Source organism: Camarhynchus parvulus, chromosome 11 (assembly GCF_901933205.1).
Source record: "Camarhynchus parvulus chromosome 11, STF_HiC, whole genome shotgun sequence".
In the NCBI taxonomy this organism is placed as follows: Eukaryota; Metazoa; Chordata; class Aves; order Passeriformes; family Thraupidae; genus Camarhynchus; species Camarhynchus parvulus.
Genome location: NC_044581.1, coordinates 12,610,208 through 12,631,125, shown reverse-complemented (window position 1 = coordinate 12,631,125; position 20,918 = coordinate 12,610,208). Strand labels below are relative to the sequence as shown.

The 20,918-nt window shown below is 42.6% G+C and overlaps 1 protein-coding gene across 3 annotated transcripts in view; it reads right to left on the bottom strand.

Annotated features, from left to right (window-relative positions):
* Positions 1-20,918, bottom strand: part of ZNF423 (zinc finger protein 423) — a 224,784-nt gene that overhangs the window by 170,797 nt on the left and 33,069 nt on the right. For all 3 annotated transcript variants that reach the window (XM_030955692.1, XM_030955690.1, XM_030955691.1), the window contains exon 2: positions 14,284-14,343. In XM_030955692.1, the coding sequence (XP_030811552.1) occupies positions 14,284-14,343 (60 nt within the window). The remainder of the gene's footprint in view (positions 1-14,283; positions 14,344-20,918) is intronic.

Sequence of the window (20,918 nt, the reverse complement as noted above, 5' to 3'; positions counted from 1 at the left end):
AGAGAACCATTGGATTTTACAGACACTTCCCTGCCATGCGCCCCTGGGCAGCTCCTGCTGCACAAACACACACTGAACCTGCCCAGCAGATACACCCAGGGGATCCCACAAATCAACAAGGGATGACTCAGGAAGTTTTCTGCCACTTCTTGCTCCTTCTCTCTTCCCTGGGCTTCAAACTAGTGATTTTGGGCCGTGGGCTCAGTTAAATTTCAGTTTGTGTTTAAAACAAGCCCACACAGAAAAAATTAATGTACCTCAGATTTCCTTTCTAATTTCTTTCCTTAATGCTGAACTCTGAAGTCCTACACGTTTCACTTGACAAAGCCATTAATTCAGTAATTTCACATAATTAAATCGAGCAAAGCAGAGTATTTAAATTGGAGCTAAGTGAAATATACTTCTGTGCAGCTCATGCTGTTAGAATTGTGCTGCATGCTATTCTGCTGCTGCTCATTTATTAATTTAGGATCGGCTGAAACGTGACACTGTGTAATAAGGAATTCACTCGTTTCAACAGTATTAGATAGTAAAAAAAAAATTAAAAATCACAGAGGACAATGTATCAAGCACCAAATGAAATAAGCTAATCTCTTTGAATGAGCCCTCAGCAGAGCATTTCTGCACCCAGCTGAAACTGGCACCCAGGTTTGCACTTTCCCTGTGATAACTAATTTCTGGATAGAAATCCCCTTTTTTATCCCTGGAATAATCAGTGAGCTGCACTCATCCTCCAGTGTGGTGAAACTTTTAGCAATGATAACAATTTTTCCCCTATTATCTTCCTGCATTTTTTTTTCTAGCCCTATGTGGTAAAGAAAGTGTGAAAAGACATTTAAAAGACTCAAAGCTAAAATGACTTTAAAGTTGAGTGTCCCTCAGCCCCTCCTCTCATTCAGCAGGTCCCAAGTGTCAGAGCAGGACACAGCAGTCTGTACACAGCACCACGAGCTGGAAGAACCCTTGGATCTACCATGAGAACGATGGATGGCAAAAAAAAATTAAAAGGACAGATAAAACCCGAAGTTCATATTTTTTGCTCACAAATGAGTAATAAAGGTGAAGAAATTAAGACGGCCAATAATGCAAATAGTGGAAATAGTTTAAGTGATTAACAAAGTCTCTCCAGAATATAGTGGTGTTGTTTTGATTTTTTTTTCCATCAGTGCTTTCTGCTTCTCAAATTTCTCATGAATTACCTTAATTGGGCTCTTCCAGATAGGCTGGAAGTTCCTCCACTTCTTTGTGGCCTCAAAGGACACCTGTGAGAGGGGCAGCTCTGGCCTGCTCATGACAGCCCTCACCAGATACTGCTCATAATGAGCTGCTCCCACTAATGAACAAGGGGGGGCTAGGGGGAGATATTGTTGCTGTTGTAATTAAGCTTGTGAAGAGTTTATTTGGAGAGAAATTAGATTTATTTACATGCTGCTTTGTTGCTGATGAAGCACCAGCTATCTGGGAGAACTTCTAATTAACCCTAATTTAGTTGATGTGCTCTTTAGCAGCCCCATTCCCTGTGTACTTTGCCGAGGTAAAAAGTAGTAACCGTAACAAAGTTATCTTTTTTAAAAGGCACTTTTTTTTGGAAGAACCTAGCCCCAACTTTTTTCCTTACATTATAGAATTTGTGTTTTGGTCACTGACTGGCAGGAAGATGCACAATTGACAACTTTATGTCACTCCATAGCTTTTTCAGCAGCCTGTGGTGGGTGCAGAAAAAGGGGTTAGGGGTTTGCTTTGGACCCTTGCACTGCTCTTCCACCCATCACAGCCAGGAGTCCGTTTTTAACTCTTCCACTCCCTACAGCCTTGGCCAGTTGTGCTGTCTGGCTGCAGAGTTCATTAACCAGATATGGTTTTAAATTATTTCATCACAGAATCAAGCTAAAAATCACTTAACTCTAAGGATGTCTTTTATTTAATAGCTCACTGTTGGCTCTGCTGCTCTTCCAGTGCCCATGGTGTAGCTTTCCTGAGTTGTTTGCAACTCAGAAAAACATTTTAAATACAACAGGCTTACAACCTCTTTTAATAAAAAAACCCTAAAAAGTCTCCAGTTTTTAAAAACCATTTTGGAGGAAGAACAACACCAATTCTTACTTAATTTCAAATGCACAACATCGTGAACACTAAGCACCACTTTTTGGAATTAAGGGCAAAGAATGAAACATAATTTAGTTCTGTTATACAGAAGCATCTATGCTTTTTCATCACAACACAAACCCTGAGATTCAAAGAGCATTTGCAGAAGTGATATCCATCATGTCTTCACCACCACAGCTGTTTGCACATACAGTATATAAAAACAAAACAAAAAAAATTTTTAAAAGTGGATTTTACAAACATCTTGTCTGGAAATTGTTTTACCCATCTGAGTATTACAAACTTCTGCAAGATTTCTACCTGAAATTCACCTTAATCAGAAAAAGTACATTTTTGCTGCACAACCTCTCTTTCATAAGATTGTAGACCAAATGCTGCTCTCAGTTATACTTTGCTAGCCCTGTTGGTTTTCTTTATGCTTCTTGGACGTTACTGTGGAAATTTGGCAATAACTGTATTTTGTTTAATATGAACAAGGAAGAGAAGCCAAATGCTTTCTACACAGAACATTTCTCATTCATTTAGCAGAATAAATGGTCTTCTGGACTTCTGCGCTAATTACAGAGAGTCTGATATAAACTGCTATCAAGGTTTAAGCCCACTTTTTCTCAGTTTTAATAATGGACACACATTCTGTAGAAAGTAATGACAGCATTGCAAACCAACCATTTCTCTGCAAATATTTGATTAAATAAACCATGCAAAATTGAAATCTTCCCTTTTGTCACTGAAAGAAGGAGAGACTATAGTCATCTTTCTTTACTACGGTCAAAATTATGTGAAGGAAGACTTCAATTTGAAACACTGTCTTATGGACTTTTAAGCAAGCTTCATAGTCAGGAAAAGGCACTGATATTTTTGTTGCTACAATTGCATCTCCTTGATGTGTCAGCAGGAATGGCCTGACATAGCCCTTCTTGGGGGAATGCTATTCAAGTCCAAGTTACACATTTCTTTTAACAAAAACCATAAGTGAAATCAAGATGGAACTAATCAGTCTGTCAAAATGATACATTTACAAACCACAAAAACATCTTATTTGAATAAGAAAGAAATAGTTCTCTGATTTGCTTTCTGTGAATGGAAACAACCACTATCTCTATTTGTATTTACTCATCTGACAAAATCAGGGCACAGGAATTTAGTCCTAAGTCACCTATAGCCCCTATCCAAGCTAAATAATACCAATAAGCACAAGTCTACACCACGCCCAGCTCAAGGGGTCCAAAAAGCCTTTCAGGGCAAAACCATCACTCCTCCTCTCAAGGAGAACACAACGGATTAAAATAAAATATACACAGATAGAGCAACCAATCTAAATTTCAGACCCTTCTCAGAGGACTTTTTCTACCAAGGTGCTTTAGTCGGCCCCAGCTCACTACACACATAGAGAGACATGACCAGCAAGCTCCTTCCCACTGTATTTCTGTCAAGCTGAAAATTCTCTCTGGCTTTGGTTCAAGCAACACTCAGAGCCTTAAAACACATACACATACTGCATGGAGATCCCACCATGTCGGTGATTTTCTTTATCCAAGCAAAAACTTCCAACTATTAGAGAAGAAATTTGCCTACAGGGTCCTTCCATTTTATGCTGGCAAATAACTTCCTTCAGAAATGCTGCAGCTTGCAGTACCAAGGTGCTTGGAGGGGAAACTGGGATGGTGTGACACATGCAATCCCATCATTCTACACAAGGAAAAAGCACTGTTAAACATCTGAATTTTCCTTTTGGAGCTTTGATGAGTCTACTAAGAAAATGTAACAGTGGGCTCACTGACTAAAACGCTCAAGTTTAAGAAAAAGCATGTTTTCTTTAGTCATAATGATGCAATAATATTTCACAGTTCTTAAAAGCATCTTTCGTGTTTGAAACACATCAGCAACGCTTGCATATCAATTTATTTGCAAAACAACTTTCCCTGCTGCAGGTGCCTAGAACATGCGAGTGCAGAGTGGTGGCTCTCCCTTTTCTGAGGAGAAATAAGCCTTTACCCAAACATTACACCTACAAATTTCAACACAGCAACAAAGACAGTGAATTTTCTATATCTAGATGATTACATCACTAAAATATATTGAACAGATTCACTGCAAATGCATCAAAGCTTTCAACAACACTGGTTATTTTCAGCTAAATTACGAGGCTGATGTTTAAATACCAGTAAACTGAAAGAGTCCTTGTTTATCTGCTGCAAACTACCAACTTATCCTGAAGGAAAGCTAAAACGTGTACCTCTAACTCCACACTGTTCAGCAGCATTCAGAGTAAGCTCGTTCGGACTCACATGTTTACATTTTTACTGCTAATTGATTTCCCCTTCTGAAGGAGTTGCCTTGAACAGGAGGCATCCCTTCTTTCTCCCCTTAGCCCCCCTGCTCCAGCTTCATTACAACCCTGAGCTGTTGCCAAAATGAGATATTGCCTCATTTTTGGTACCATGCCCTTGAAGGCATCTTATTAGAAAAGACCATTTCTTAATTAACATTTTTGATCTTTAATCTATTACACATCCCTTTAATCCCATACGGAGGAGCTTTTGGCCCACTTCCGCGCCGTGGCGGTGGGAGGCAATAGACTTGGCAATTTGTGCGGAGGGCTCTCTCCCAGCTGGGCTCCAGCACGGCCGGCTGCAGGGCTGCCTGTGCTCTCACTGGTCAGCAGCAGGCATTTGCAGTTATTATTTTATTGCCTTTTTTTTTTAATATAGACTTCAGAAAGCCACCGCTCAGTATTAAAGCCAACAGGCAGAATGGCAAGCTTGTGGATGAGATCAGACTTCAGCAAGTGGCTGTCAAGCTCTTAGAATAACCAGCAAAACTCTTAAGTGGGAGATTTAGTGGATCACCAACATGTGAAGTGTTAAAGAAAAGTACAATGTTAAGTCCCTTACATCATTTTACTTGCAAATAATTACAGCAATTACAATGTGCTAACTGGCAATTAACATTACAGGCTTCACAACTCACCAGAATTTTTTAAAACACGCTGTGGCCCTATGCAAATTGTCTCTTTGGTACTTCTGATTTGGTGGTTGTATGAGCTAATGGCTACACATTAGCTCAGCAGATCTCGGAACAGAATTGCCCACGTGCCAGATAATTTAATTAGAGGGTTGATCTTGTCAGAGCTTTATGCAACACCGACTGCTTCCAAGCAAAGTGTGTGGGTTTTTTCCTCTCTTTAGTGTTCTGTGACTGTCTAATAATTTCTACTAGCGAACACCAAAGCCATCCAAGGGAGAAAGGAAGCACGAGTATGATACACACCAGCAGGCAGCACTCCAGTCCCAAGAGTGAGGAATTCAAAAATGTGTAGAGCAAGACACATTGAGCACCTCTTCCACACACACCCTAGTCTACTGCCAGGTCTCTGCACACATCTATTAAATCTTCATTGTGCTGTTACTCAGCCCCAAAGAAGACAAAGGTCACTAGTCTCCAAGTGAGAGCTATAGGGTATCTCAAATCTCATTATAAATGGTCCCATTTAAGAGTTTTCTCATTTGAATTTATACACAACAAATACAAGGTTATGAGATGAGCTTGGTTTATTTTAACAGTGACATCGCAATTCCCTGTAGTGAGACTGGAAAAAGGCTACTTTGTACTAAAAGACAGAAATGCATTTAGTGCATATCTCCTATTATGGCCTTAATTTTTGTTTGCTACACATTTTTATACTACAGTAACAATACTTGGTCCATGATAAGCTAAACAGTTTAAGACAATATAACCAAAAATAGCATAGTAAAGTCTACACAACTTTTACAAGTCAGGTCAATGTTGAACAAGACCCACTAGAGGTCCCTTCCAACCCAAATTATTCTAGTTTCCTGTACTGAACAAGCAAAGATTTTTGGGCAAAGCATCATAAATTTCACACATTTCTTCATTGCAGAGTTTCATATCAATGTTCTTAGCGCAGAACGCAAAGCAGTGCAGCTTGTTCATTCCATTTATTTTTCTTCTTTTACAACCTTGTTTATAAAACCCCATTCTCATGACTGCCATGGTTTGTTTTTTTCTTAAGAAGAATGATTACTGGGGATTCACCACTGTGGCATTATATTTTATTGATTTTTCTTGTTTAAGCAACAGACCAACATAATATATTCTACTATTCTTGTTCTACATTTATTCGGGCTGGGAGCTTTGAGCTACCAGTTACAACTGCAAAGTATAAACCAGTCAAACGAGAACAAGTTTCTGTGAAAACCAAAGAAATTGTTCACCAGGAGACTTTTGTTCAACTCTCCAGCTGTCTGCTTTCACAAAGGTAAAACCCACTGCAATCACTACGGCAGCATGGTTTCAGCTTCCCCCACCCCTACCAGCCAGACAAGGCAGATTTGGAAAAGCAAAGCCACTGACCTGCAGAAATGACTCAAAGCAGGATAGGCTGGCAAGTGCCCATCAGTTCCAAAGCCAGAGCCCTTTAGGGAAGGTCAACCTGCAGCATTGTGCATGCTGAATAATGCAAAGTAGTGTGAATATGTGGCACAAGGAAGACTTCCTCCTAGGCTGGGAGGCTTAATTAGCATTTGCAAGTGCTTTGAGATCCTACATTAAAATATTTACTGAAATAAGCTCTAGAAAGCACAATTTGCCTGACCATTCTGTCTGCTCAAATCTGCAGATTAGCAAATCCAGAATGCAGCAGAATTGGATCAATTAGAGATGAGAAGGATTTATCAGCTGATTTTAACCATCCTTCTGCGGATATAAGACCATTCCTATACTGTATTTTCAAATGCTTTGTCCAGTCTAATTTGTAAATTACCAAAGTAAAGGAAGATGATACCAGGCTATAAGATCCCACTACCTGTAAATGTTTCCTGATATTCAGCATTTCTAGCATCTCCTTTGCTTTACCTTAGAATATTACTCCTAGCTGTGCCCCTGAAATTTCATAAACAACAGATATAACTTCTACTTAAAAACACAAAATATGGTTATCTAATCACAGCCCTTCACTTGGGCAGCAAGGGAGAACAAGGTGGCACCACTGAAAGAAACACAAGAATGGAAGAAGATAGGAAGGTGCTGTGCCTTCCTCTTCTCCAGCACTCACTCCAGCTCAATGGCAGATCCTTCACCAGGATTTTCATGCCTGGAGGAGACCAAGCAAGCCCAGGAGAGCCAGGAAGGCTGCTCCTGATGGGCCACCCACGAAAAGGATTGGCTTCCTTCAGTCTGTGCTAGGAAATGGAACAGTGTTGCAATCTCCCAGCAGGTAAAGTACCAACAGGCACACTTTTAGATAAAAACCACACTTGTCAGAGGGAGAAAAATGCTGGCGAGACAGGAATGCAGCCCTGGCGAGGTTGGCCCCTGCCTACCCCAGAACATCAGTATGCAGCCATCCATGCTGGTGGCATGCTTGTGAACCTGGCAGGATGCTGCTGCCAGAAGACCCTCTGGGAACATTCCCAAACCCACAGCAGCCCCACACCAGCCCATACAACAAGCTCACAAGACTTCAGATGAGGTTATCCTAATGACCCCAGAGGAATTCCCAGACTTGACTGAAACCTTGCCGCCCATTACCAATCCTGATGCACTTCCAGCATCCCAGTGCACACATCAGTTCTTGGGGCTTTGTTCACAAGGGTAGGCGAGGCTATGACCCTGCAGAAATCCTCTCTTTTACAGTTGTAGCCTGTAGCAATTAGGAGGGCTGGCTTTAGGCACCAATGACATGCTGCAATGCACTACACTTGCTCAGCTTCCTTTAAGCAGACCAGCTTTCCTGTGTACATTGTCTTTAAGAAGGCTGGGAAATGGTGGGTGATGGGGTAGGGGGAGAACTTGACAGCTCACTTTGAAATGAGCTTTTCTTCCTCACCTCTTGTACCATGGAAATTAATTCTCCTCCTCTGTGCTATCGCTATAATTTTCCCAATTAACATTTTTAATAGTAAGTATTTTCTAGGAAACGCTGTAATACACAGGTGTGTGCTTCTAATTTAAATACTGACACCCATGCTGTGTTCACATGTGAATATCTCTCCTTCTTGCTCGAGATCCCCTCCCCAAACAAGAGGGGAACACCTATGGTGCCGCTCCACCAGGGAACCTCGGAGCTTTGCAGGGTGGCTGCTTCCACACCAGCGCATGTGTCAGGGCTGCTCTGCATGCACCAACAAATCCCATTTTTGTACTGCTCCTTCCCCTGGAGGTGCTACAGCTGCAGGATGTCACCTGGCCTTCAGGGACCCCCAGGAACCACCCTGCCACTCCAGCCAAGTGCTCCCTCCTGCAGCCCCACGTGCACTGCCCTGCAGCCCAGCAGTGCTGGGAGCAGAGCCTTGCTCGCAGGAAGCTCTTGTGCCTGCAGATACAGAGCTGTGCCCTGACTCCCACAAACACAGGAATCTGGGAAGGGTTTAGAATTACTTGTTTTGTTTCTTTTTGTATTATCCAGCTACAAAAATCTTACATCCATCTAGGATGTTCATCTATCACGTTATCTGAGTATCAGGTACTTACTCTTACTTCATATTCCATTTGATAAAACACTATCAAAAGCACTTTCTTTAAATAAATATATATAAATTAGTATTTATCTGTAAAATAGTAATGCTAAAAATAGATTTTATAATTAGGAAATGAGAATTATTTTTCTCTTCTAAAATAACATACTACAATGTGACATCATAAAACCCCACACATTACGAAGGAAAATAAAATCTCAACTTATAAGTGGGGAATGCAGTAACCTGAGCTGCAAACATTCCAAGCTTCATTTCTTGTTTGCATTTTTCTGGGTTCTGCATGCTTCCAGAGCAGATGTTTAAAATTTTGAGACCCTCAGACTTTATGACTGGGCTGCACCCCACAGGTCAATGCAGGGACAAGGATGACATTTTTTACACCAACACAAGAAAGTCACCCAGCTGAGATCTCACAGTATACTGAAAAAATATTCAACTAAAAAAGTTACCAAAGTCTTTTATGTTCTTTGTGAAATTCAAAGATTTATTTCTTTGTAAATCCTTACCCAGTGTAATCAGAATCTTCTCATACTGATTTACTAATGAAATCAGCTTCTAGAAGATATCTGAGCTTGTGTAGGCACTGAGGACAGGTAGAGTACTTGCAAAATAACAGGTTTCTAATGCCCTCTGAATTCCAACTGACCTTTCCAGTGCCTTGCAGCAGAGATCCCAGAATTTCATGTTGTGTTTTTCTGCATTTTGCTATTAGAAGTTAAATGAGACAAAATCCAATGCACATAGGAATAGAGAAAAGGAATTTGGTGTCTGTGGAGTTTCCCTCACCCAAACTCCCTGAATGCTCCTGGCACAGCCCATGCCCACAGGCAGAGGGCAGGGACAGCTCTGGGTACTGGGACACCACGAGGGACAGGGGCCCTGGCAGGCTGCTGCTCTTGGTCTCAGGCAGCAAGAGTGGCCCATGCAAGCCCAGAGTGCTGGAGGAAAGCTGGGTGGACAACCAGCTGTGTAGGCAAAACAGGCCTCCCCAAGGGGAAAGGTGAGGCAGGAGAACACATTTTCTGTCACTTATTTCAATAAACAGAAAATGGGGAAAAGTTAAGGCAAGAATACTTGCAGCAGTGAGTCTCTGTTTGCTTCATGAGACCCCAGCTTTCCCAAGAAGCCAAAATTAAACCCAACTCCACAGAACAGAGGAGAACAGAAACCTTCAACACTGGGAACAGACAATGCAGCACAAGGATCAGAGGACTGAAAGAGGAGGAGAACAGAGGGAACAGCCAGGAGGGAACAGGCAATGCGAGCCCCTAGCAGCAGAGACAGCATTAAAAACACCTCAGCATGGGCTCTGGTAGCCCTGCAGAAAAAGAAAGTCTCCAAATTGTGTCAAGATGGTGCTTCTCTAGAGATACCAAGTGAAAATTTTGATTTACATAGCTGGGAGATGCCATGCAAAGCATAAGAGAGGAAAATGAGTGACCACAGGATGGTTTTCCTTTATTTTGTGGTTCATTTCTGAAAAGCTGCTGCTTCCCCTTTTCTTTCCCCTGAAAGAAGAGAAACTTTAAAAGAAATTGCAGAATGCAATTAAAAATCTAAAATGGTGTACTGCATAAAAAAGCATGGGGGAGAAATCTTAACAGAAAAACATCAAATATCTGTGTCCTAAAATATTGTGTTTTGGTTTTTTTCCCCATGCTGTGCTGTGTTAACATGTCCCTCACACGTGTGCCCAGCTGCTGCTGCGAGCTCGGTGGCAGGGACAGGAAATTTGGAGCTAATGGGGAAAGCAGGGAATACCAACCTGTAATTTATTTTTATGATTTCTGGAATGTTATAATTGAATTACACTAATGTTATGTGCTAATGGATGGCTGGGCACTGAGAGGCCTTTCCTGTTGCAAACACTGCAAAGAACCCCCACGCTCTGCAAACACTCGTGCACAGAGACATACCCAGGGCCATTTGTCCCCAGCACTCAGGACATGGTCCACAGCTCCCTATTTCCAAAACTCTTTCTTGATCAGTACTGTAACATGTAGCTGCAGAGAAAAACAAGATACCTTCAACTACCTCAAAAGCAGACACAAAAAAAAATTAGGCTTTTAGGTCTGCAGGCTCCTGAGGAGAAGACAGAATCTGCTCTGTTTGCCCCAGACAATTCGGCCAAGATTCCCTGGGGCCTCACAGTCAGGCTAATGAGAAACTCCCCAGCAACTCCCATATAAAATGCTTTCATAGGTCTTTAAAATGCCTTAAATTCTCTATATATTTAGTAAGACTTTTTACTTCTTTAAAAATGTCCCTTTTTGCTCCTCAAGATAATACCCTGGTGATGTATTGCAACAGAAATGCAGCATTGTCTGACTGGACCTTTGTTTTGCGAGTATTGAACCTTATTTTTGTCTCGGCCTTGAAGAAGCCAGAACCCCTTTTGCAGAGCAGAGGTGGGCACTTGCCTGGCCCCCAGCAGCCCTGCCCAGTCCAACCCCAGTGACATTTTTGGAGAAGGACAGACAGGCTGCAAGGGGCTGCACGTGTGTTAAGGGTGGTGGGGGGGAAAGCAGGGGGAAGAAGTACTCAGCTACACTGTTCCTCTGGAACAGAAAACATCTCTGCCTCTTAGGCAGCAAAACATGCCTGACCAGCTATTCAACAACAAACTAAGTCCTTGGATTAAGGGAGGAAAGGAAAAGGGTTTTTTTCTTCCTTTTACATTAAGCATTAAGTAAAAGATGTTTACAAAACCTGAAGAGGAAGGAAATTTGCTATATGCCTATTGTTAAACAGTACTGGTGGACACTCAGATTACTCACCCTGCTGCAAGGGCAGCCTCTGCCCCTTCTATGTTTTTTTTTATTCTCTAGGTTATTATGCACAGCCTTTAAGTCATTGTTAAAAAAAAAAAAAAAAGCAGCTATTTCCAGCTGTATTTGAAGTACTGGAATAAATTCCTCAGTACAACTATACCACAGGCTGGAATCTTGCAAAGCATTTTGCCTTGGCAGATTTTACCGGGAACCAGCAGTTATGCCAGAGCAGAGAGCAACTTGTGCACATGCTCTTCCAGAAGAAAAAGGATGGTGCTGTACCAAGCCAGCACCAAACAGACCCATCTGAGCACAGGATTTCTTTTGTCATGGTGTTCACAGCCAAGTTTCCATGGGCTGCACTCAGCAGCTCCCACGAGCAGCCCTTGCCCAGTGCCATGGTGCAGTCAGGGATGTGCAGGCTGTGCACCCTCAGTACGTGCCAGGAGCAGAGAAGCTCCCCCAGGAGACACCGAGCTTGGAGCCCCATGTTTGGCACACCAAGGACAGATGGTCATCAGAGCCACCTAGACAAGACTCATGACTGCAGACTCAACTCATACTCACCAAAATTTTTTTCAGAATACCTTCTACTGGTTAGATGAAGAAAATAAAATATAGCAGCAAAAGCTCCTTTTTTCCCCACAGATGCACTTATATAGTTATTTCACTAGCTGAAAAATATATTTATATATTTTTAAAAAGCTTAAAGTTTACTTTCTACCTGTAACAGCTCTTGCTGTTCCGACAGACTACCCCAAACCTGGGACCATGACTCCCCCAGCCCACAGCGGCTGTGCAGAGTGCCAGCAGAATTTTTCAGAAGTCATTTTGTATGTGTTTGCACACACACAGAGATGTACAAACACATACAGGAGAAAGAGGGAGAGAAATATGTTAATTTGAAACATCTGGCAAATGTTTCAGAGTTAACAAGTCCCAGGTTTGGCCTTTGGGGTTTTTTTTCCTTTCGGGGGAGTTAAGGAAGGGGAGGCAATTTTGTCATTTTGGGCCAGGGAAGGAAGGGACATGAAACAAGAAATTGAAGCATGTTTTTTCACCCTTTATTGAACTTCAACATCACACTACTGAAGCTAATGCAAACAGGAAGATCATAAAAGAACATAATGAAAGTCTTGCACACAGGGACTGAGGGACTGGTTTCAGTTACTGAATATAGCTGTGGAGCCACACCACACAAGAGCCAGTGACTCCACACAGCCACACCACCACAAACTGGGGATATTTAAGCTTTTTCTGTGTAGTTCCTCAATCATATTCCAACCTGCAACTTATGTGCTATGTACTGCATCCCAGCTTGACAGGATACAGTATCTTTTACACATACAAGATTGACATCTGTAGCTACTAAATGTGTTAAGAAGAAACCCTCTCAATTAACACACATTTTCCTAAAGCTGCCATAAATCATGCATACAATACATTTCTCCCACATCCGATTTCTTGAATGAGAGCTGTAATTGTGGGATAAATGAAGAAAAATGGAGACTCAACTAACTTGGTAAAAGCCTTTCACAGTCTGTCTTTCACTTAAGGCATAGTCACCAATACCAACCCCAAATTAACTCTGCTGTGCACAGAAATTTTTTGGTCATTGTTTTGAACCATAGGCTATTTTGAATGTAATACACTTCCAGACTTGTGATAGATAACACTGGTAACTCCACTGCAGTGCTGCTTGAGATGAAGGTCAAGCAAGAGAGCTGGCGAGCGCTCTTTTCATGCACCGTTAGCTCCAGGCACAAAGGGGCCTTCCATATCACAGCTGGGGGTTTGGAGCAGCAGCAGCAATATTTGCTATCAAAGACTAGTGAAAACAAACCCCTCCAAGCAGCCAGAGTGCCCAGAGAAGATGCACCCAGTGCCCCAGAAGATGCATCCAAGAGCGCAGTGGGTACAAATGTGAAAGGCCACAAAGTGCCACGCAAAGGCAGCTCGTGCCTTTGAGACCAGAGAGATGCTCACTGTGGTAAGAAAGTGTCCCCTCGGAGCCAGGCTCCCCCTGACTCTTAAAAAACCCATCTAACCAGAAATGCAACACCACTGTTGGTTTTCATATTACTGCTCAGTTTCTCAGCTGTTTCCATATCACTGGTGAGCTTTTAAGAAAATACCATTGCACAGTCCAGTGTTGGAGAGAGCACAGAAATAGACTTACTGGCTTCAAAATCAGAAATATTCTGAACATCTCATAAATGTTAAAAACAGACAGCAAAATATCTTTACATGGGGCACAGTGACTGAGATGGGGCTAGTTACTTTAAACACAAACTAATCTGACATTTATCCTCATGCATGTGTTATCAATACATATTACACAGACAAACTTGATTTATCCTGTTCAATTTCTTGAGCCTCTTTTTATTCAGATTATTGACCTAACATGGATGAACGAGCTTTAGACACATGTTTATCACTGTCAAGCACACCAAAAGCTTGCTCAAATTTTAAATCTTTCTACCATGGCGATGTACCACTTTTATTCTCCAGCCCTGACAGTACTTTCCAATTTCCTCTGAGAGGAGAAATACACACATTCCAGTTGAGACCGAGGCTTAAAATTACTATTAAAGCAGCTTTTATGTAATTAGATTGGAATGAATGTGTAACAGTGCCCATTGCAGAAAACTTCAAAGTGGTTATACTGGAGAAATCACAACCCGTTTCAGTGTGCCCACAAGAAGAAAGAATGGCTCTCTGGAGGATAAGAGTATATTAGTCTCTGTGTGTAATAGATTTTATTGACCATATGGAACTGATATAAAAATTGTGTTGCAGTGGGTAGTCTTGGATTTGAGACAGGAATGTGACATACAAAATACAGTTCCTGTAAAAAGCCTGGCAGCTTTCTGGCAGTTTTTGCAATCAGAAGAACCTAAAATATTTACCTGATTGAGTCACTGACGAGTCCCAGGTCAAAGCAAAATCTGAAGATTCACCCTCTTCAACTGAAAAAGAACAAAAATAAGTTGTGATTGCTAAAGCAAACCAACTGGAAAGCAAAGTCATCAGAAAACTAGGTCCACTACGACATTAAGTATTAAAACAGACTTCTCCACTGCTGAAAAAGAACTTACTGCTTTCTATAAAATAATTCATAAGGCAGAAATTTAGTAAAGAGATTTTTCCTACTTTTTAACCTAAATATGGGATTTGTGTTTGCAGTTTCTTCCTGAACGGGTGGCAGTAAGTTCATGTGAAATTTTAATAGACATTTAAACTTCAAATATGAATTCTTACCACTACCTGGTAAGAATTCATGTTTGAAATGTTGTACATTCCCAGCTTGCATGTGCAAAATTGCCATTGTAAATATAGAGGTTGTTTTTGAAATGGATGTTTCAACAGATCATAGTAAAGAACTGTCCTGTGAAGGAAAAATTGCCTGACTTATGTCATCCTAACACACTAACACATCTGCCATATTCAGAACCCAGTGGTATCTTCAGGGATTTTTCAGAATTAAAAAATACTATTTTGATGTATAACCATGTTCTGTGATAGGGCAGTCACAAATAACTGCTTTTAAATGCTGTGAAGGCTGCCAGAGCCAGTGCTCAGCACTTGCAAGTGACATAGCTAAAACCTTCTGCCTGTTAACAATTATAAAAACACTACTTGATTCTTGCATTCTTAAAAATAACTAAGAGAACACCCAGGCAAAAAAGTGCCTGATTCTGCTATTACTGAAATCACTGCTGGTTATACTAATGACAGACTGGGCATTTGAAAGCAGCAACTGCAGAAATTATTCTTTTGAATTGCAAAAGTTTATCATCCTCACCTGCCCACTCTGTCACCCTGACACCAAACAAATTTAAATTATATGTCTCTATTTTCTGATTAATATTATTTATTCCATGCACTGAACAATTGCTTACCCTTTCAACTAAGTTATGCTGAATTCAAATGCACATTCTATAGAATTCTGCAACTGGAATCCAAACCGTATTGCAAAGCCAGAAGCACAACTCAACCCCTGTTGACCAGCCCTGTAAGCTCAGGCCAACCTGCAACAGTGAATATTTACACTGACATTTGCATCACAAGAGTCTTGATTTTATGCTTTCCTTACATCTTTCCCCCCAGTCCAGTGCAGAATTCTGGCATTAAGTTGATGTTAGTAGTAACATCATATGGCATTAGGAACAGAGAATATAATTTACATAGGCAGTGCCTTGACAAATGAAACTTTATGTCCAAACCATAGAAAAATGTGTGCTCCACAGAAGGGCACCACTCTGGTTTTATAAATCTGTGTGTTTATTGATGGAGGAGCATGAAATTCAACCATTTCTTTGGAGAAATCATACTTGAGTCTTGGCTATACTTTTTTCAGAGTCTATGTTAGCATAAAGGCCATGTCACATAATATTAAATTCCAGAATGACAGAGGAAAAACAAGAGGCAAAGCCAGAAGCTTATTGAGGCCATTATTGGTCCTATTCCCTGGCGGTGGCAGAGCCAGCTTGGCTGCCATGTGCTCCCTCCTGAGGGCTCACCTACCATTTTGTGCTCTCTAAGCCACCATCTTGTTCCCATTTTGACCCATCTCTTAATAGAAAAACTCTGGATGCAGTTATCTGAAATACCATTTCAGTCTTACACAAATGCATGCCTCATTTTAACATCAAAATCTATATACACCTGGGAGGGTTTTTGCTCCAAAACTAAATAAGCCAAGTTGGAAATTCATGTACCTTACTCAAAACAGACAAGGGGAATGCTTTAATTTTATTTTATCCTTGACTGCTTTTTGGTTGTTTTGCTTGGAGAGTGGTTTTTTATATTACTACTTTTATGCTGAGGCTTTCTTTTATTTATTTACATTTTGTCTTGGAAAGAGAGATTAAAAAAACCCAGTCTGCTAAAAATACATAAAAGAGATACATTTGATTCTAGTCAACGAGTAATATATGGATCTGCACTGGTCATTGACAATTTTAGCAAAACACTGACTTTCATGTTGCTTAAACACCAAAGACTGCTCCAGTCCTTGAGCTGCTCTAGGGCAGTTGGCTCCAGCACGTAACAAAACCATGGTTTTTGGAATCCCTTAAATGAGGGCAAAGGTTTGAATCAGCCTCTGTTGGCATTAATTTGCTTTGCTCCCTAATGACTGAAAAGGGGACAGAGAACATTCACGTGGAGGCAACGGCACTGAAATTCACTTTATATTATCACAGTCATGGTTTCAGGTTCTCCCCCTCAATTTGCACAGACCCACCACAGAGCTGACAGTGCTGCATATATATGGAAGAAGAGGCCAGTGGGATGGAACCTCCTGAGCTTAGGCACAGACACATCACCCTGCAGCTGCTGTTCACACCACCACCTTTCCCTTTGCTTTTCCATTTTTCCTTTCATTTTTTTAAGCAAACATCATCTTTCAGAGGCTAAACTACAAGAAAAAGTAACAGCCAAGCCTATTCCAAGAGGGATTGCCGTATCAACTGACTCGAGTGCTTGATCCTTACCTGCCCATCCATCCACCCACCCAGCTAGGCTGTGGGCAGAGAGAAACAAGGAGCAAAAGCAGCCACATCCAGAAAAGAAAGACCAGAGGACTGGGTCTATACACCCATTAAGAAGCCCCAAAGGTTTGATAAGAAATGGTGCCTGTGAAGCTGAAGCAAAACAGAGGTGATCAGGCTTTGTCACAGACAGCAAGTGTAATTGTAGGGAGACACTAAACTCCATGTGCTTCTGCTCCCTCTCCATAATGGGCATAAAACCAAGAGCTGCGAGGCTCCTCTGTGGCTGCCTAATCTTCTGGATATAAATGGTTATTTAAGGAGCCAGCATTTGAAGTGGTTGTCACTGCTGGCTTTTCCTCAACCTCAGCAGTGAGCAGAAGCCATGGAAGTCAGAAGGAAATAAAATGTTTTCTTCTTCCTAAAGCCAACTTCAACAGCCAAGCATTTGCCGCTGAAATTTGCTCTTAGTTGCACATATCTGTTGCTGGAGCCATAGGGAAGCAGGGAGAGAATTCCCAGGCTGGTTGGAGATCTGCAGACATGATGCTGTTCACAGAAGGCAGAGGAGTCCCACAGACCCCACCTGGGGACAGGCCCCTTGGGGACTGCCTTAGGACTTGGCAAGCCCTCCCTGGTAGGGCAGAGTGGACCCAAAAGAGATTTGGTCACTATGGCTGTGAAGGGATTTCCATCTCTCACTACTGAGAAGGAAGTCAAAAACACTCTTAGTCCATAATATTAGCCAGAGAATGATTCAGTTAAGCTGAATTTTCAGTTTTTTAATATTTTTGTCATCATTCCTTGAAATCTAGGTTTGCTCAGGTGACCATGTGAGTCAACATTCACTGTGTAGATGACACAGTGAATTTTAACTTGTGGTAAAAAACAAAGCCAGGGAAGATGTACAAAACACTGAACACAATCACTCTCAAAATACACTGCAGAGTAAGAATAATTCCCCTTTCATTAGCAGGAAAACACATTTTCTGAGACATGCTAGACATACTCATAACTACCCACGTCAAGGACTAGACACTTCTATCTGTGCTAGTAAATCACTCTGAATGTGTGGACACCCAAGTCCACAAGGCTGATGTTTAGCATGGGCAGGAGCCACCCACATGCATGAAACACCCTGCAGGTTGAGAAAACCACAGGGAACAGCAGCACCATTCAACACTGAGAACCCTGATTTTCCAAAGCAACTGGAGATCTTGTACCAATTCTAACTACTTTTCAAGAATCCTGGTGACAAAGAGGGTGAAGGCTCCACATTTCCTGACATTTTGGAGCCATTTCATACCTTCAGGAAGGCTGGGTTTGACTTGAAAAGAGGCTTGGTCTAGCAGCATAGAAATTCTTATTGTTAGTCAGCTCAAAAGATGGTTAAGTTTGTGGACTTAACCCTGTGCCCACCTGAGGCCTGGCACAGGGATGTCATTGCTGGCAGTGGAAGGACACATCTGCCTCCCCTCCCTGTTCTGCCTCAGCACAGGAGGACTCCCTGCTGCCATACCTGGACAAGACCTGTGTTCTGCTCCAGCTGACTGTGGAGCCCAAATGCAAGAGCCAGAACAAGCACACAGCTGACATAAAGAGGAACGGTGGGCAATGGCAACATCACAATACAGCACTCCTGCACATGCCAAATATTTGCATTTTGCCCGCTCGTCTCAGATGTTCTCCAAGGATGCTTATTTAATTGCTAGGTCACAAGTGCTGCAGGCTCAAAGATTTCAGTTCTTTGTGCTCAGAGAAACTTCAGAAAGGATTCAGCATCCATTCCCCTAAGAGTGAGAACATCTATTTATGGGGCTACCATTACCTGAACTCCATTCACAGTCACAGTGCTTATTTAACACTTTATCACTCCCAGGAAAGAAGTTAACCTTATCAACGTAAGATGCTTCTGCACCAAATGTTGATTTCTAGATGCAATCAAGCTTTACAAGTGAGCAACAGCCCTTCAGTAATTCAGATGGCATGTGTATGCTCCCTTATCCCATTACACAGGCTTCAAGGACCACAAGGACCAGTTTAACACTTCCCATAATACAAAACCACCACAGTTCGCTAACGAAAACGTCAGGAATGTGAGAGCATGAGGAACTACTGAGAGATCTAATGGGTTAGAAGCATGTCCCACAGCTAAGGGGGGGAACTTTCCTGGAACAAGGCTGTTGCCAAGCACTGAATTCAGGATCAGGGCCATTCCCTCACCTGCCAGCAACCTTAGAAAACACCAGGTACAAAACACCTTGAATGCACAAAATGCTGGTGCCACTTTTTTAGTTTGGAGGATTTTGTTAGATTTTGTTGGTGACAGAACTCTCAGCTAAAGCTAGGGAAGTCTCACTGATGCCTGTGTATTAGCTGTAATGTACGTGTCAGGACTCACAGCTCTCCCTCTAGAGAAATACTCCAGCACCAAGCCGCATTGTAAGCCAGTCACACATTAATCACATCTTTTCCTGCCCTAGCTATCGGCACTCACATGCAAGAGCTCCGTGATCTTCTCTAATCTTCAGGCTCATTTGCCACTTTCAGACACACAACTCTGTGCTGTCCTACCCAGCCTTTGCTCCATCCCTCCCATCACATGCAATTTCATGCTCCCAAATCAGCACAGGACACAGAATAGCCCCCTCCGACCACCATTCATGTGCCGCGACTCATCCCATAGCGCTGGCAGCCTGGGATTTGATACAGTGCTCTTAATCCTGCAAAATGCAGAGCAGCTCCCATTTCCACAAAGTCAAAGGGAGTTGAGGATGCTCAAAACTTTGTGGGTTGGGGATTGTAAAGCAGTCACTTTCCAGCTGCTTGGCATGGCAGGAGCACAAAGGGTGTTAAAAACCTTTACACTTTAAATAGCCTGGTGCTTTCCACGTGTATCTAGAGCCCATCTTTGGAGAGGTGCAGACAGGCTGATACCTCAAACTGAAAGAGGAGAACACCTCTGCTCCACTGCTGCCCAGAGAGCGGCAGCCCTGCACAGCCCCGGGAACAGCCACCACAACTGGCAGGGGTAAGGTTTGGAAATGGCTACTCTGAGCAGAAGCCAGCCAACCCTTCCTGTTCACATCGCCTCCCGGTTTGCTGTAAGGCTTTCCCACTCTCCTCCTTAGATGCTCCCTGATAAGAATCCCCATCAGATCGGTGAGACAAGAGTCTGCAAAACACAAAAACCTGCAGCAGGGGGGAAGTAGCAGCATGAGAAGCAGCCCCATTTGTTATTAATGCAGCGGCGCTGCGGCAGAGCTGCAGCCGCTGCCCGGGAGCGCTGCAGGGCGCAGAGCCGGCCCCGAGCCAGGCATCGCCTCCTCCAGGAACCAGGCTGCCCCTCTTTGTCGGCAGCTGGGGCTTTCTCCTGCCACTATGCACAGAGAAACCTTCACATTCAGCAAGAAAACAGCAGTTTCGAGGGGCTTTGCCAGTCAGCTGAGAATAGATGCCTGTGAGTGTATCCCGATGCATTTACAGTACCTTGCAGCTAGAAAGGAAAGGGAAATCCCCCTGGTGCCTTCATACCAACATTCAGGGGAGAAAAAGGTACCTGGCAGAAGCTGCTGGCTGTGCTTTATACCAGCCACTTGAGCCAATTCAGTCCCCTTGGAAATTCAACTTCCCCAGAGGATTGCTCTCAGGTGTCCCCATGTTTACAAGGCATTTTGTTTGTGTGATCATTTCCCTTCAGCTTTAGTAATGCTTGGCCCTGTTGGCTGGTGGGAAGGAGCACTGGGACACCAGGGCATCCCCAGAGAGGCAATGGCGCATTCCTTGTCCATGCCCTAGCTCTGGGATCCCCCATGGGAACGGGCATGGTCCTTGGCACAATCGCTCACAGCTCCGGAGCCACCTCCCCATTCTCTCCTGAGTGAGCAGCTGATCCAGCCATTGGTGGCCCTTGGCCAAGAAGAGTTTTTTCCACCTTAAATAGGACCGTTATGTATTAGTCCTTTCATGAGCCAGCAGGCCAGGGAATAAGACAAGAGGGTTTACTGACATGGCTTATTTAGCTAGTTCAGAGCCTAAATTTGCACAAG